General features: G+C 40.4%; 1 protein-coding gene across 4 annotated transcripts in view; it reads right to left on the reverse strand.

Annotated features, from left to right (window-relative positions):
• NRP1 (neuropilin 1) overlaps positions 1-14,721 on the reverse strand; it is a gene marked incomplete at its 3' end in the record, with an annotated part of 145,948 nt that extends 131,227 nt beyond the window's left edge. For all 4 annotated transcript variants that reach the window (XM_083378345.1, XM_083378346.1, XM_083378344.1 and 1 more), the window contains exons 1-2: positions 14,493-14,721; positions 11,198-11,372 (exon numbers count right to left, since the gene is read on the reverse strand). In XM_083378345.1, the coding sequence (XP_083234471.1) occupies positions 11,198-11,372; positions 14,493-14,559 (242 nt within the window). In that variant the 5' untranslated portion in view covers positions 14,560-14,721. The remainder of the gene's footprint in view (positions 1-11,197; positions 11,373-14,492) is intronic.
• Positions 14,722-18,284: the final 3,563 nt, after the last annotated feature.

An 18,284-nucleotide genomic window follows, 5' to 3' on the forward strand; every position in this document is an offset into this window, starting at 1 on the left:
TAAATGTACAGCCCAGATTCAATTTGTAAAATGAGAGATGAAGGAATTCAAACTAATCTGTTATTCATGCTCTCTCTCTGGGTAACCTGTCAGACCAGCCCTGTTTTAATATGGTAAAAATGACCTCTAAAAAGAAATGTGAGATGCTATTGTTGATGATGAAGCTATAGTTCTAAGAAACATGTTGCTGTTGGCATATTTTCTTGTGGCCAAAGTCTAATTTAAAAAACATTCTCCAAGCAAGCTGTTCAGATTTCTGACATGAAGACCTGTCCCTTGTTTGGTAGCTGCTATACGAGCAAGAAAGAGAATGAATAAGAACTAAGAATAAAAGTGTTAGATCAGAAAAGGAGATTTTAGAAAGAGGTAATGGAAAGAGCCAACTATTTTTGGCTCTGATTCCACACAAGTATGTTGGCTTCAAAATTACTCCAAGGAAAAGTAGATAAAAAGAAGCGTGTATATCCTTGTATCTTAAATTGGCAAATATCAACAATACAGATTAGGCTTTCATCAATCGATGTTTCAACTGTGTATTACAGAATTGTTTGGAAAGTTTTTAGTATTCTGGCTGAATAATTTGGTGATCTACAATGGAGCCTGAAAAAAGAAGAAACAAGTGTTGGAATTCATTTTCAGTCTGGTTAAACTGTAAATCAGAAAAGGATTATTGGTTCATCACAACTATCTGTGCCAACCTTTATAATATTTTCTCTGATTCCATTATGTCTGAAAGCCCACCTTGTTTTATCAGTTTTAGTTTTTCCCCCAGACTGATTTATGGCAAAATTATGTTATCCATACTCCTGCTCATATTGAGTGGATAAATGATATTGAGTGGATTTCCGGTTCAGAATTCTAAGTGCAGCATCTAGATTTTTTACCCATCTACATATATATACAGGTATATTTTATAATAGTTAATTTTAAAGAGCTATAATTGATTACAATCCTTGTATAGCTTTAATCTCTGCTATGTAACATATCCTTGTTAAAACCAATTTAAGGAACAATTAACTGTTGGGCTCTTCCTGTTATACTTTCAATATTCCCAAAACCCAATATGAACTGATCTGGTGATATGGCATGTAAACTCAGTAATTGTCAAACAAAAGAGCTTTTCTTTTGTGTATCTAAGCTATGGTCAATTAAACAAGCTCAATATTAATAACTTTTATGACACTACCTATAAAATAATAGTGTTAACAGTGGAACAGAATGAATAGTTTGTTTGCAAAAACCCCACTGTTTGACTTCCTCTAGCTATCCCATTCTACTTTGTAAAACTTTGTTGTCTGAAACTTCACATCCATTTTCTTAATGTTTTTAACCTAGTGTCTGTGAAATTTTTATTGCTCCCTAGTTGATGACATCTGATCTGAATGTAACCACACACCTCTAAGCTTAGCAGCATTTGTCACAAACCATTATAAATTATCACGCTGATAGTTTGCATTGCTGGGAAACCGGAAGACTTCCATAAATTCAAATGCCTGTGAATCAGTGACATTCCTGTTTACTATTTAGATACAAAGTTTTAAAGAATAAAGTTTTAAAAGAATATATATAGTTAAAGTATTAGAGCAAAGAAATCCTACAGAATTTGTAGTTACAGAATTGTACCCCCAAAATATTTGCAACAGGCACAAAACATGAAAACATAAGCATTGAAAATATTTTCTTCTGTTCATTACAACTACATTTTCTCTTGTTCTTTATAAACAATACTAATAAAATGCATTAAATGAATCAATACAAAAATATATATTATACCATGTTAAGACCGAATTTCAAACATGAAAATAAATATGCCACAAACAGGACATGATTGAATTCCATTCATGTGCATTGTTTAAAATAATATTTCATTATAATACTGCATGCAGTGCTTATGTTTTTAAGGTTTGGAGTTTGCTTTACAAGTCTGTGGATTACAACAATTTTCAGAACATTCCTGCAATTATTTTCTTATTTCCAACAGTTCTTCTTTCCTTGATTTATAGTTTTCCTTTACCCCATAACAGCAATACCTTTGAGTTAAGTTAGGCTGAGAAAGGGCAACTAGTTGAAACTTATCTTGGAAGTTTCCATGATTGATGGCCGATTTGAAATGGAGCACCCTGATCTGAATTCATCACCTCAACCATTACACCATGCTGATTCTCTATAAAACACAACAATAGCTTTCTACTCACAAAGGCAACTACAAACATAGTAGTTTTCCGCATAAAAATGGCATGATGGAAACTTTCACAAGGTCTTTAAAATTACATGCTACCCAAAGGATACCCTAATGAAGAGTATAAGAAAAAAAAGGAAAAAGGAAAGTGTAACATTAAAACATCCCAAGTATAACCAAGCTGCTCAATCAGATATCTGCTGTTCTAGGTGTCTGTGCCAGGGAGTGAGGCAGGAGGGGCAGAGATTAGAAAAAAATGTCAAGATGTTGGCAGTGATGGTGCTTTGATTTTGTAGTCATGGCCACCATTTTGACTTTTAAAAATCTTCCTGAGGATGCCTCTATCACTACTCTAAAAACTGCCTGTTCAGGTGGTTACAAGTTATGACCATTATGGAGGCTGCTCATTACAGATGTAATAGTGGGTGGGTCACATGACTGACCCACTTTAACATTTTTGTGTTAGTCAATAAATGAGTGATGTAGTCATAAGTGCATGGTCATTGAATAATGCCATGGTCACTAAGTGAATCCACTTTTTGCTATAGCTGTGCACTGTTGAAAACCAGAAGTAAGTGCCTTCATAAAACCATCACAAAATGGGGTTATATGATTGTGGGATCATGCAGGTGGCTCTCAAAATAGCCTGCTCCCAAGTGAGGTCACATGAACAAGGGGGAGGGGTGATGGTGTCAGAACTTTGGATCCAGGTCATAAATTCCCTTTTTTGGGTAGGTTGTAACTAAGCAAATGGTCCAAGTTAAGAACCATCAGTACATGATCTCAGAGTCCTCAAGCGTTTAGTTTTAAATAAGGATTAGAAGATGAAGGTAAGGCATTTGAGTTTAAATGTTTTGGGGAACAATTTGACAAGCTTTCCTTCCCATTTGTAATTAAAAATTCAAAGGGAAGTTTAGCATTTGGCGAAACAGACTTTGCATTTTGAAAATTCACAAGATATTGGAGCAGCTTCATTCCCCCCCCCCACTTTTGTACCTTTGAAATGCAGCTTAGCTTTTTAAATAGCAGAGGTTTCTTCCCTTCTCCATTTCTAGAAAGTCAATGTGGTCCTGTAACTTCTCAATTAACTGCTTGTACTGTAAGGAGAGAAATCCCTTGGAGAATGACCCTTGGGAAATTTGGGGCAACTCCAGTTGTACAAATCAGGGCATCATTGAGAAATAAAAAGCGAAAAGCGAAGATGTAGAGGATACTGTTGAGAGAAGGACTGTAGCCTATTAGGCATTAGGCGTCTCCGGGTGAGGGAGAAAGGCTGGAAAAGAAGCTCGAAAAAGATAAAACATAAAGGGAGACTTGCAGAGAGCCTGCTAGGCCCAAAGGAGGCTAGTGAAAAGGAAAGAAATCCAGATACAAATTCCTGGAGACATGAAAGCAGCTTAAAAGGGAGGAAAACAGAATTGCGTAAAGTGAGATGATTAAGGAGACAGAAGCAGCAAACGCAGCAACACCCTGATTGTTAGTGAAGCCAGACTGTAATAAAAACAAGAGAATTGTTTAGTCTCAGTTTGGGCAGACCCTGTGTTTGTTTGCTCAGACACAGGCAGGGCTATAGCTGCTCTTAGAGAGCTTCAATTGACAATTGTTATCACCTTCCAATGTCTCCATAACTGTTATTAAGGGGCAAATGCAATTAACATTTAACAATAAACACCAACCTCTTATTTGGACTTCTTGCATCAAAAGCAGTAATTTGTTATCTCTGGTTTGAGGTTACCTAGATAGATAGATAGATAGATAGATAGATAGATAGATAGATAGATAGATAGATAGATAGATAGATAGATAGATAGATAGATATAGATATATAGATATATGTGGATCTTTGGTTATTCGGGTTTTTCCCCGCATAGAACTAAAGGTGTAGGGGCGACGTTTCGACGGAATCCCATCCATCATCATCAGGCTGGTGGCTTCTGCTTCCTTCTTCTGGGAGAAGCATGTGGCTGTTTGTTCCTCTTTTTTAAACTGCCAGAGGGGGTGTGTTCTGTGGGTGGAGGTGTGCTCTGATTGGGTGGGGGAGTAAGTGTGTTCTGATTGGGTGGGAGTGTGTTTTGAATGGTGGGTGTGTTCTGATTGGGTGGGGGTGTGTTTTGAGTGGATGGGCTGGTCTCAGCTGCCAGCCTTAGACCTGAGCTGGTGAGTTGTGCTGCTTTTGTTTGGCTTCGTGTTTGTGGTGGTGCCATGTTTTTATAGTGGGTGTCAGTTTGCTTATTGTGTGGTTTGGAGGGGTTTAAAGTGGCTGATGTTGCAGCTGTAGTTAGGTTTCTGTTTTGTGGTTGTGCCTCGTTATCATTGTGGGTTCGGATTTGCTTTTTGAATGGTTGTGTGGTGGTGATGTCATGTGGTGTTATCATGACTTTGGGTCTATCATTCTTGGTGGTTGGGACTCGTCTGTCAATCAAGGCGGGTTTCCAAATGGTTGGTAGGCGAGAGGTATCATCTCGTCTGTTTATGCTGTGGGGGCGTTTTTCTATCTCAATGGCTTCTCTGATTATTCTGTTGTTAAAATGTTCAATTTTGGCGATATTTTTGGTTTTTTTTAAAATCAATTTCATGTCCCGTGGCTTCAAAGTGTTGGACCAGGGATGAAGTTTGTTCTCCTTTTCTGAGTGAGTTTTTGTGCTCTTCAATGCGTGCACTTATTCTTCTGTTGCTGTCCGATGTATGTGGTGGGGCAGGTGGTGCATGGGATTTCGTATACTCCTTGGTTTTCTAAGCCAATTATGTCCTTGGGGTTTCTTAGGATGGTGGATATTTTTCTGTCTGTGTAGAATGCTGTTTTGATGTTGTGTTTTTGGAGGACCTTGCTGATTCTGTCTGTGGTCCCTTTTAAGTATGGGAGGAGGGCTTTGCCATTTTCTTGTTCTCTGTCTTGGGTTTTTGTGGGTGTCTCTCTTTGGATTAAGTTGGTAATCGTGTTTCTTTGGAATCCATTGGCTGTTAGTACATTAGTGAGAGTGTGTAGTTCGGTTTTTTGGTGTTGTTCGTCAGCTAGGTGTTTTGTTCTGGAGATGAGTGTCTTGGCTACGGAGTTGATCTGTGCTGGGTGGTGGTGTGAGAGTGCGTTCAGATAGCGGTTTGTGTGTGTTTTTTTATGGTAGATAGTGTGTCCTAGGGAGCCGTTGGATTTCTTGTAGACTAAGACATCAAGGAAGGGAAGTTGATTGTTAGCTTCTGTTTCCATGGTGAATTGTATTTTGGGGTGTAGGCTATTGAGGTGTGTGAGGAAGTCATCCAGTTTTTCTTTGCCGTGTGGCCAGATTACGAAGGTGTCATCTACGTATCTGAGCCAAAGTTTGGGTTTGTGGTTGGATTTTTCTAGAGCGAGGGTTTCAAAGTGTTCCATGTAGAGGTGTGCGGTGACAGGTGAAAGGGGTGATCCCATGGGTGCTCCTTCCATTTGTTTGTATTTTTGTCCATTGTAGATGAAGTATGTGTTAGATAGGCAGTGGTTGGTCAGATCTAGGATGTGTTTTGGGGGGTTGTATTTATTTAGGATAGCTGTCAAGGCTTCTTTGATTGGCACTTGGGTGAAGAGGGATACGACATCGAAGCTCACAAGTAGGTCACAGGGCTGTAAGTTTAGTTTACTTATGATCTCTATGAATTGGAATGAATCTTGTACGTGTGAGGTGATGGAATTTGCGTAAGGCTGTAGTTGTTTGGCAAGAAATTTGGCTAGATTTTGTAGAGGTGAGCCTATGGAGCTGACTATGGGTCTGAGTGGGGTTCCTTCTTTGTGTATCTTGGGCAGACCATAGAGCTTAGGACATCTGGATGATTTTTCTCTGGGAATGATTGTTTTCTGGATCTCTTCACTGATGGGGGTGGCTTTTATTTTGGATTTTGTGGTTTTTTCCAGGTAGGTGGTGGGATCTGTCTTGAGGAGTTTGTATGTGGAGTCTCGGAGTAGGTTGGATAATTTGGTATGGTAGTCAGATGACTTCATTACCACCGTGGCGTTGCCTTTGTCTGCTGGCAGAATGATTATGCTGGTGTCATTTTTTAGGTTAAGTAGTGCTGTCTGTTCCTCTTTGGGTAAGTTGCTTTTGGGTGGTATATATATGTTTTCTGAGGTATATATGTGTGGTGTGTGTGTGTGTGTGTGTGTGTAAATTTTTTGGATTGCTAACAAAGAATTAAAGGGAGACTTTAATTGATAGATTTTAACTTTGGATTGTTAGCAATCCAAAAAATTTACACAAATATGAGCTTTCACTGCTGTAACTACTGCCTGTGGATGGCCTTGGGTTAGGCTGAAACAGGAAATAAGATTTGTCCCGTGTTTGGGGCCTAGCAAGGTATTCTAAATACTTAACAAACACTATATATATATAAGGTCGGCAGTTTGGCAGGTCAAATCCCGAGTGCCGCATAGCAGAGTGAGCGCCTGTTACTTGTCCCAGCTTCTGCCAACCTAGCAGTTCAAAAGCACGTTAAAATGCAAGTACAAAAATAGGGACCACTACGGTGAGAAGGTAACAGCATTTAATAGGTTGCTTAATTTTTTTATTTTTTATTTTAATTCCATTTATATCCCGCCCTTCTCCAAAGACTCAGGGCGGCTTACAAGCTTAGCAGTAGCCTTCATTCTATGTATATGCCTGCTTATTAGGGCTTTCACACACACCCCAAGCGGCATTATTACATTGTCAGCTTGTAATAATAAACGTATAGCATCTAATGCTAAAAAACCAAGACTTTTTGACAACTGCACTAATATAGTATCTCACTACCTAGAATCTGGCAAAACAAATAGCAAGTTTTGAAAAACGTGAGGCTCTTTACAGTTTTGAATAGAGTTTGAAAATTTCCTGTGAAAGAGAAGAATTTCTGCTTTGACAAATTTGCTCCTTTGACAGAAATCTCTTCAATTAAGTTTAATTGTTGTAATGTGAAAGTCAAAGGGTCAGTATTTAAAACAGAACACAAAATAACACAGGAAGCATTTAAGTTGTACAATGAAAGTCCGATTTAAGTAGGTCTGCCTACAAAGCTTTTGGCTGTAAAATTACCTATCTTTGCCTGACAACAAAACTGCCCAATTAGAGTGGAGTTTTAAAAAAAGACACTAATTAGGTTTCAAAATATGCACTAAAGGGAACAAATATTCTGCAGAAAGGAAGAAATACATTATGCTCATGGGTGCAATACACCTAGACCAAGCCAAGCTTGTTAACTTTTTACCTCTACAGGATGGTCATATAGTGCTATAATATAGCATCTCATTAACTGTACTGTTATACTGCCATCCAGCAGCTTTTCTAAATAAATACTAAATTATTTATATTACATTAATGTATATTTCTTCTTTGAATTGCAGAAAAAAGAAGAGCGGCTTTGAAAATTTCTTTTAAAAGCTCATTCTAAAATCTCAATTGTCATATTTAGCAACCATGACTCCATTGATCTTTAGAAATCCATACAAGTAGTTCTCGTTTTATGACCGCTTACTTTAACAACAGTTTGAAATTATGTCAACCTTCAAAGAAGCCACATATGACTTTTAATTTACATTTATCCCCATTGCAACACAGTCTTTATCATGTGATTGCAATTTGGAGACCGTCAACTGGTTTATATGTATGATTGGTCACAGCATCCTGTGATTACATTATCACAATTTGTTATTTTTTTGCTGGTTTCCAGTAAAAAATATCACTGGGGAAGTTGGATTCATTTAATGTCTGCATTGTTTGCTTAATGGCCATGGCGACTTACGATTGCTGTAAAAATGTTATTAAAATCAGGTCCAGCCTTGTGGTGACTTGACTTACAATCACAATGACTTACGATGGAAATTCTGGTCCCACTTGTATGGCAGATTCAAGCTCCTTTACATCAGCCCTAGATCATCAAGGTGTTTTGTCTCCTGCCTGCCAAATACCTTAAACAAGTAGCCTTATTTTATAGTTCCTGCTCACTAATCATTCAGTCACTTACTTGTGTCAGGCAATGCAGTCTGTTCATTACTTTATTTATTTAGATTTATATACCGCCCTTTCCTGAAGGACTCAGGGCGGTTTACAGGGTATTTAAAAGAAAATCAATACAAACGTTAAAACAAATTAAAAAAGATTAAATAAAACCCTGAGAAAAATAAAAAACCCAGTTAAAATTAAAAATAGGGCCAGCCACAGAGATTTTGCTTCCTGAGGCAACCTATATAGAGTATTCCTCCCACACAAGTGTTCTTTATTTATTACACTTAAAATGCCACCAAATCAGAAAGACTCAAGGTGCCTTATGTTAAAAACTCAGTAGAAACATACAATCAGAATGCAGAAGCTATAAAAATGAAACGATGCTATGAGGAAATACATAAAACATCAGTCTGGCCATCAACAGCCTTCATCAGTCATCACTTGGCAGGATCACAAAACTTCTTGGCTCATGTTCTGTTTAAAAAGCCAGTTTTTCAAGTCATTCTTGATCAGGAAAAACCAAAGTTATAGAATAGGCAGTACCTGGCTCAACAGTAGTAACTAAGAGAGAATCTAGGTATCTTCCTAAAGATGAACCAGCAGTGGATGACCCAGGAATGTGTTGCAGTTGCCAAAAAAGCCAATGTAGTCCTAGGCTGCATCAACAAACGTATAGCAAACGTATAGCATCTAAATCACAAAAAGTGACAATACAGTTTTATACCCCACTAATGAGGCCACACATGGAATACTGCATCCGGTTCTGGTCATCATGATACAAAAAAAGCTGAGATCCTAGAAAATGTACAGTGAAGAGCAACAAAAATGATAAGGGATCTGGAGACTAAGCCAAATGAGGAACACTTAAGGAAAGTAGGTATAATGATAACTGCCTTTCAGTACTTGAGGAGCTGTCCCAGAGAAAGGGGGATTGATTTGTTCTCCAAAGCACCAGAGGGCAGGACAAAAAAGTAATGGGTGGAAATCATTAAAGACAGATCCAACCTAGAACTAACCTAGAAATTTACTGAGAACAATTGATCAGTGGAATAGCTCACCTCCTGGAGTTGTGGGTGCTGCATCACTGGAGATTTTTAAAAATAGACTGGATGGCCAATTGGCCTTGATTAGTATAAGATTTCCTGCCTTGATCAGGGGATTGGACTTGAATATCTCTGAGCTCCCATTCCAGCCCTATTATTCTACATTTTATCTTATGAAAAATGATATTCCAGATGCCAGGAGTGGCAACAGAGAAGATACACCTCTGGGAACCCTCAACCCTTCTTTAGTGGAGGAGATGTGGAATATGCCCATCCTGTCTCATCTTACAGGACAAAGATAATTGGAGAAAAGAAGAGCCATTGTGTAGATATAAATGACAACCGGCACCTTTAATTTCAACTGGAAACTCTCTGATAATGTGTGGATTACAGAGCATAGGTGTCACATGCAGAACACACTGTGATGTGTCATGGAACTGCATTCAGGATAAGTTAAACCTTCCAACTCAAGGGTGGCCCCATGTATAGCAGAATGTTTTATAAAGAAGCTCACAAAGCATCGGTCAGTGCAAAAAAGGGTATCTCTTAAAATACAAGACAACCATGTTAGGTGCCCTTCAGAACACACAACATTTACTGCTTGAGGCCACAGCCTCACTTTGTCTAAAAGTGAGTCTATTAATAGCAGGATAATTAATACTAATCATTTCCTTATTTAATCACTTTATCTAGCAATGATTTTGAATCTGTTCCTCCAATTTTATAACAAAAGCAACAAAAACAGTCCCTAGTCAGAAAAAGGGTCTGGCTTATCTTTGATCCCATTTGCACAATGGAAGTATTATTAATTTATGCCATAGGGTCTTTTGAAGATTATCAAGACTCACAGCTTCAGTTGGGTCACATTCTATCTTACAGGAAGAACGTGAGCATATTCACACATGGAATTCTACATCATTTATAACAAAACCTCTATGAGCAGCCTGTGAGCTTCCAATTTCTGCTCAACTACAATGTTAGCACCTCTTATACTGACTATGTGGGTTATGGCTGCTAGGAAGATCCAACAACATCTGGAAGCTAATGGTTCCCCACTTTTTACATATAAACTCAGAGGGCAAAATACATTTTTATATAAAGAACACATATTCCCACACTGAAAAGGAAAAGTGCCTACTTTCAGCAGATGGTATGAGAGTATTGCTTAAATAATTTCATACTGATCTCAGAATTAATGCTACTTTACATCACTTGATGCATTTATTATTACATTTACATTGTGCTGTTTCTCTAAAGTGCAACTGTGTGATTATCCTAATTTCCTTGACAACAAGAAAACTGAAATACTAGCCCAAAGTCACCTACTGAGCCTCTGTAATAAAGAATGACCTAACCAGTGAAACACTTTAATCACAACCCACTTTTAATTACATGTTAGTGCTATAAAGTATTTTATACATTACATTGTATCAACTATATACTTATCAGTACAATTGTCAAATTCTCAGCTAACTCAGCAATTCATATTGAAAAATATTTTTGTTAATCAATATACTTTTCTTGAAGGTTTACCAATATTTTCTAATTACAATAAGGGAAATCTCTAAAATACATATACAGAAATACAGGCTTCTTCCATTCTCTTATAAATATGATCACTGCCATCAAACGAACAAAAAATGAACTACAATTAGTCAATAAGGTGAGCTTATTTTTTTTAAAAGCATCAGTACTGTGTTTTTCTTTTCATAATTATAATTTTTTTAAAAAAAAAAATGAGCAATTGCCTTTTTCCCTTTGCAAGTTTCAAAAGAAATAAGTGCTAAATGGTTCAAGTTCCCAACAAAACAAGCAGATGGATTCTAAGATTATAACTATGACAGTGCCTACTATGGTATGAAACAAACACATGGTCCAATCTGAAGTCACATCTCCAAGAAATGAATTTTGCACACATAATTTCACACTTATCAGCTATTTCAACTCCCCACCCCCTGAAGAAGACATCATGAATGTCTTTTGTCCACTAGATGGTGCTGTGGTTCCCCTTACAGACCGGTTTTACTTACTTGCATTCTCTGTCCTCTAAATCAAAGTGTGGGTTGAAGTTGATCATAATCCTCTGGTGAGGTTGTGGAGCCTGAATCAACCATTCACATTTTTGACTTGGATGATAACTATTAGGGTAGCCAGGAGAGGTGAGATATCCAGGCTCTAAAATGTTTATGTTTTCACCACATCGATCTGCAATTAAAACACACAAACATTCATGTATTATATTGAAATCACATCATTTGATTGATCCATCTGATAAATTACAGGCCATTCGGTACTTCAGCTCAGGTCAACTCAAGCTAATATATTTCCTTTCCCATAGCTTGAACAACTATTTATGCAGTTTATAGAATTTTTTTTTCCTCTGTAAAGAAAATAAACAGCTGAATCAACTTCATCTTCTTTCAGGTCATCATTTTTTTAAAAAATACACACAAATTGGGTAGCTTTACCAAATATCTTTTACCCAAATTAAGTCTTTGTTACTTAATAGCTACAGTATAGAAAATACTAACAGGGCTGAATAGTAGTATACGTTAATGATAGAATATGTAGCTACAATGGTATTAAATATCAAATTTCACACAGGGAGCAACTTGAAGGGACACTGTGCCTGGCTGCCCTTAGTGTTAGCTTTCTGATAATGAGTCTGTTCTTTGTCATTAGACAATCTGGCTTGTTTACAGCATCCCTTCCTTTCTGGTTTATCAGAAATCTAAGCAATTTGAACTTATCTGTGCTCCAGAGGTCCAGACTACCCAGCAACAAAGCACATTGTTAAAGCAGTAAAGGTTTACTTAGCTCCATTACGGAAGTTTCCCCCACCTATGCTGCTTGGGGACCAGATAAGGGTTAGCAAAGCAGAAAGGAAAAGAAAACAAACTTTAGTTCCAATTACAAAATTCTTGCCTTCCCCAGTCCTCCAAATCTCACGAGTTGTTCTTGAGTAAAAGTGGTCTGACTCATATGTTAGGATTAACTACAATTTACAGAATTATAAAGATGGAAGAAAAGACAACTCATGAACCTCTAGTGTCAACAATGCCACTGTTGCTTGTGAGTCTGCACTGATTAGTTTTAAAAATTATGGACTGCTAATCTAGTGTAATGATTTTGATATCCCACTAACATCACAGAACCAAGCATAGGCAGCTTGCAATGCATAACATTTCCCCAGGAATGGCATATGGAGGTTGGAATCCTGCTTCTAAGAGGAATCTGGTGATATGAAAGTGGTTATCAATAGTTCTTAACATGAAATTATCAATGTGCAGAATTTTATTAGAGAAAACCGGGCAGTTTGAAAGAAAGAGTACATAAAATGCAAACTACAGCAATTATAGGAAACATCTGCCATAAATTAGAAGAGAACAAGATGGCTTATTTCCTTCAACAAATTATGATTTTTGAGTTGGTTGCGTATTCCTATTTATCCCTGCTTTGGCAGTCCGCATAGCCTGTTTCTTCCCTGAGAACAAAAGATATTGTCATTAGGAGTTCAAAGTGAGCAGCCAATGATATTCCTCTGCAAACCTTTTTGCATGTGACCTGACAATCTGGCATGATTTGCCATCTGTAGCACACTTAGGAAGAAAACTATCCCGCTTCATTAAGTCTTCTCTAATACTAGGCAAACAACATGGCAGAATCTTAAATCTGTGAAATGGCTGAAATAAACCAGTGAATTACTTGACAGAGTCACTCCAGGAAATATTTAGTGGACTAACTACCAATAACACTTTAATCGCTATCTCCTGGGAAAGTGATAATATAATAAGCTAATGTGGGCCGTTAAGACTCTCTGGCTCTGTGAAATATCTCTCTTACTTGATTAAGAGAAGCAGTTTCTAATGACTTTGGACCATTAGCTCTAAATAGGGTTAATGAATTAATTTAGCAGACACTTGAATTGGACAGAGGAAGATCTGGCACTGGTGGATCTGTTGAATTGTTGCAGATCCAAAGAACTGCGATGACTTCAGTGGGGCTAAAAATATTTTGCCCCCAATTGCTCAGAATCAATGGTAGCTTTGTAGTTTCTTCCTAGATCCGACTCATCAAAGAACATTACTTGATGGCACGAAGGCATTTAGTACATCTCACTTTTAATGATTCTCTTCTGATTTATACATATCAGTTAAATTCAGTACTATTTATGAATCACTGAAGATGCACAGCCTGAACCTATAATCCCTGCAAAGAAAGACTTCAGTTTGAAAGAGGTCTAGTTACAAAACATCAATGAAGCTGAATCACGATTTCCAACGTACAAATAATACCTCCCTGCAACCTGATTTCCAGATCCTACTATAATCTTACTGAAGAAGCAGATAAGAGAACTTGTTGAGTTGTTTTGACCAAATTAGTTAACTTCCTCAGACCATGTTGGAAAAAGATTAATTTCCTTCATAACATGTGATTTAAATCTGTTCCTGTAAGACACACATACTACACGCAGTCGCTTATTAAAACAATATACCACCCAAAGTACAGTGGAGGATGTCCCTTCTTTTAATTACTTTGATTGAAATCCTAGTCAAGCTGAGAAGTTAATATTTAGTAATTAGCTAATAACTGCTCAGACTTGGTTCTGAGAGGAAAAACCAAGGTGATTTCCCCACTCCATGCATGCAAGTTAAATGCCAGCCACTCCTAAAGTAAGAACATTTTAAAGAATGCATAATATAATGAGATATTCCAGATGCCTGACTACTATTGTGCCAGAAAACCTTGTTGTTTTGAGGCTGCTGCTATCAAGCATTGCCTCAAGGCCAGATACAAAGACTATTTGAGGGAATTCTTTCTTAGAACTGTTGCCTCTGAAGGAGAATGCTTTATATTCCTTGCATTGACAGACAAGCCATTTTTCATTTCATAAGTATAAATGAGGGAAATTGTATCTGCATAGTTAGCAAAGATGCTATATATTTATATACTTGTACCTCCCTTAGCTTTCACTTCCTCAGAAAAAATACTTGGGTATTGAAATACTCATCTGTTTAATTTTTCTGGAGAATCTTGTTCAACTGCCAAGGGAAGGAAACATTAAAATGATTGGCTATTATGTGAGAGCTGTAAGCCCAGTGTTACACATTGCATTAGAATATGGAGCCAAAAAGGAAGGGCTGACAGACTTAAGTGTGTTGATTAGATGTAATTCTCAATGAATACCCAGCATATCCATCAACCTTTCCTTCTAGCCAATACAGTTAAAACTGTTTCATGGTTGGCTTATCATCTCAGGCAAAGGGACTTCCAACTTGCAGATAGCAAGCTGGATGCACCTGAAAGTGATCTTGAGTCACTTACCACTCTTCAAAGCTCTGCCAAGGGCAACTACGAGGACTGCACAGTGCAAAAGTAGACCCCAGGCCATCTTCTGCTTTGGATACAGGAGATCTGAACAAAGGGAACAAGATTATCCTATCTCTCCGCGAAGTTCCTCTCAGATCTTAAATCCTTCTTCAGCACGGGCAGTTCAAAAGAAACAGAAAACTGGTTCAGCTGACAACAACTGTAGTCTTGTCGGTTGCAGTAAGCGCGCTCTCTCTCTCCTCTCTCTCTCTCTCTTTCTCTCTCGACTATTTCCTTAAGTCTCCCGCATCCTGTCATTTAGCTCTGGTTTCCTGTGCTTTTTCCCACACTGAATCCATTTCCAGGAGATACTGTCCTTGCCATGTTCAAATAGAGGTTAACATGGGGAAAAAAAAGGCAACAGCGGAAAAACTAAGAAGGAAGTCGCACCAGCGACACAGATGGACGAAGTGCGCGGAAATCCTCAGCGCTTTCTTCTCCTAAGCCGGTTGCACAACTCTCCCAGGGAAAGGCTCAGCAGGGCGCCTGCCTATAGCGCGGAAGGAGGAATGGAAAGCAGTTGGTAAGGCAAGAGGCGACTTTCCCCCCAACTTCTCCTCCCCTCCCTCTTGCCCTCTTCACCTCCCGATCGTCTCGCCAGACGAGGAAGGAGGGGCGCAAGACCTTCCACCCTGGTGATTCCCTTGAAGGGAGACGGCTCTGCCCTCGGGGAGCTCGAGACGTGCCCAGTGCCCAAACCCGGCGCGCGCTCGCTCGCGACTGACCTGACGCCTCGCGCGCCCTTCTAACGCGGCGGGGGCTTGCAGTCCCAAAGCCCCTCAGCGATGGGACGCCGCCTCTGCCTGCGCTGATCCAAGCGTCTGGCAGCGGCTGTGGGAACGCTGGTAGAAGTGCCAAGCGGCTCCTTCCTGCAGCCTAAGGAGAAGAAGCTCAAATCAGTGGCAATAAGAGAGGAACCGACGCTATTTCCAAAGCCCCGAGTCCCCACCCCTTTCCCGCCCCTACGTCCCCCCCCCGAAACAAGGATCCACATTCACTAAAGCCCCTAAATCTACTGGAAGGGTGAATGGGTGGAAAACCGAGAAAGGGGTGGAGTGGCTTGGAGACAGAGGGAGGGACCGATGGACGCACGAAGCCGAAGCAAGAGGAGGCGGGCAGGAGTGCGCCGGCGACGAGGAGCCGCCTTCTCCTGCTCCGCTATTTGACCGCCTCCGAAGAAGCAAGGGTCTTCGCGCAGCAGGTAAGCGAAGTGAGGCTGACACGGCTTTGAAGCGCCCGTCTGCGGACTCGAGTAACCCGCACCCAGATTTCGCCTCGGCTGACTTCCGTCATACTAACATGCCCACCTACTCTGCCAGCCGGTCACCCCCCGCGGGTATCTCAGGACATCCTTGTGGCCCTTTGGTGGGCCCTTACACTCTCCTAGTGTAAGATGGCTACTCAGTGCTCACAGAAAAAAGTCCGGGCCAGCTATGGGGTGTATGCAGCTTCGCACCCTCAATCTCCCCGCGGCTTTCCAAAGGTGTCAAAGCGGCCCCTTACCTGAAGGAGCTGACCGTCTCTTCTCCTCCGTGGTTAAGAGTGCGCAAGATAAGCTCTAGTGCAGTGTCTTCAAGACTCTCGCCATCCTGTAGATCTTTGGCGCCCGTCTGGCTCTCACCAACGGATGCGGTGCCTCCTGCCAGCCACTCAGAGCTCAGTGCGCCCCACCGCGACCTCGACGATCGCGGGCATTAACAGCCTGGCCTCAAGCTTGTGCGCTGTTGCGCTTTGTCCTCCTTCCACTTTTCCCTTCTGCCAGGCCCAGTTCAGCTGTATCCGCCCCTAGGTTACGCCTCCAGTTTTGACCCCGAGCCTGAAAGCGCACTGCCTGTTCGCAGCCTCGCCAATTGCGCGCTCGTAGTTCTCTCCCCCCTCCCCCCACCAAACCCCCGGGGCAGAAGCGTTGTACTCTGAGGGAGGAACCGTCGCCTACACCTTGTACATTGGCAATTCTCCAGCACCTCACACCTGCTTCAGGTTTGTTCCCATAGTCTCTCCTCCGCCTCCTAACTCTCCGGCGGCGCCTTATGGCCCGCGGGGATCGGGTGTGTTCTGCCAACGGACCCCTCCTCCGATGCTCGCCACTGAGCGCTTCCCTCCGCTCGCTCACTTCGTGGCTGCTTCCCTCTCGCTCCTTCAAATAATCGCGAATATCTCCCGCGATGGCAACTGAGGTGGCGAATCACTGTGGAGGGTGCGCGCGTGTAAATCTGTTTGTGTCAGCATAAATGGCAAGGATAAGACGAAACGACACCGCACACATTTCTCTCTCCCCCCCTCTCTCACACACACTCCTGGTGGGCTCTGCATACAGAAATGCCAGACATTTCCTTAGCGCTTCCTCAGTTAGGGAAGGGCAGCGCCCAGGCGGATGGAAGAATGAAAAGTTGAAACAATAAAACAATAAACCATGTGAAACAATAAAAAGGTAAACCTGACCAGCCCTGGCAATTATTCTCAATTGAAAAGAAATACTTGTAATTGAAAGAAAAGATCTAGTTCGAAGACATGACTGTAGATCTGGGGAGAAACACCGAGGAAGACCAGAGGGATGAAGACCAGAGGGCGAGCCAGCCTTGCCTTCCTGCTTAGCTGGAAGGAGGGAGCTGATGGAGATGCTGATGGATGCCAATGGCAGTACAACGAATCCAGAGCAGTGTTTCTCAACCTTGATAATTAAAATATGTGGACATCAACTCTTCGGAAATTCTGGAAGGTGAAATTCACACATCTTAAAAGTTGCCAAAGCTGAGAAACACTACTCTGGAGTTTCATCTTGGCCTGGTAGCAAGTTCATTGTAAAAGAAGAAAGAGAAAATACAGAACTGAGATTGAGGCAAATACAGAACTGAGATTGAAGTCACCACGTCTAGAAAGCAGAATAGCCACCTGCCCTAAAGGATTAGAACACCACAATAGTGAAATTAGGGAGTCCAGGCTGCTGATTCCCAGAATTTCTGGGACACATAGCCATAAATCAGCCCAACTAGTACTTCATGTATCCAGCAAAAGGTAATGGGATCAAACTTCTGGTTTTTTTTTTCAGGGCCAATGACTGCTTTTGACTGACAGTTCCTGTTTGTTGTGTTGCAACATCAGGAAAGTAAGGCACTGAATTGGAATGAGAGAACAGATCTAGCTGGAGCTACAGAAGTGTAGCTGATACACATTTCCTGGCTGAAGAGTCTCCTGTAAGATCCACCAAGTCTAGTGTCTAAAATCAAGCTGTGTCAACGAATGCTCGGCTCAGAATCAGGAAGTTAATTTGTTGTTAGTTGTTTCCTTGCCCAGATTCAACAAGTTAGGGAAAGCATGCAAGCACAGCTCCTACAATTCTTTCCAGGTCAATTTGCAGCAAAGGCTATAGGAAGTGTTTGGATTTGGTTCTGTGTGGGAGATATGTGTTGCACCTGTGTTTATGTATGGGTGTGTTTATGCTCTCCCTTGTGTTGAATTGGTTTGCACTTGTATGTGCAGATGAAAACAGATGGACTACATAGATTTCATTTTCGGGCATGTGACTGAAAGGAAGGTAGGGAACTTAGAATTCTAATATTATTCTGAGCCTTAATCAATTGCATCTTCTGTAAGAACTCACTGGGGGGTGTTTTTTCCTGGAATTATTTTCTTTTTTTACAACTGGACCACTTTTAAACCCCAAATTTCTTTGCTGGTTTCCTCCATCATATCAAATTTGGCTCCCCTTAGGTTCAGTTTTGGAGAGCTATCCTGCTGATGGTCACC

The sequence above is a fragment of the Vipera ursinii genome (genome assembly GCF_947247035.1).
Source record: "Vipera ursinii genome assembly, chromosome: Z".
NCBI lineage: Eukaryota > Metazoa > Chordata > Lepidosauria > Squamata > Viperidae > Vipera > Vipera ursinii.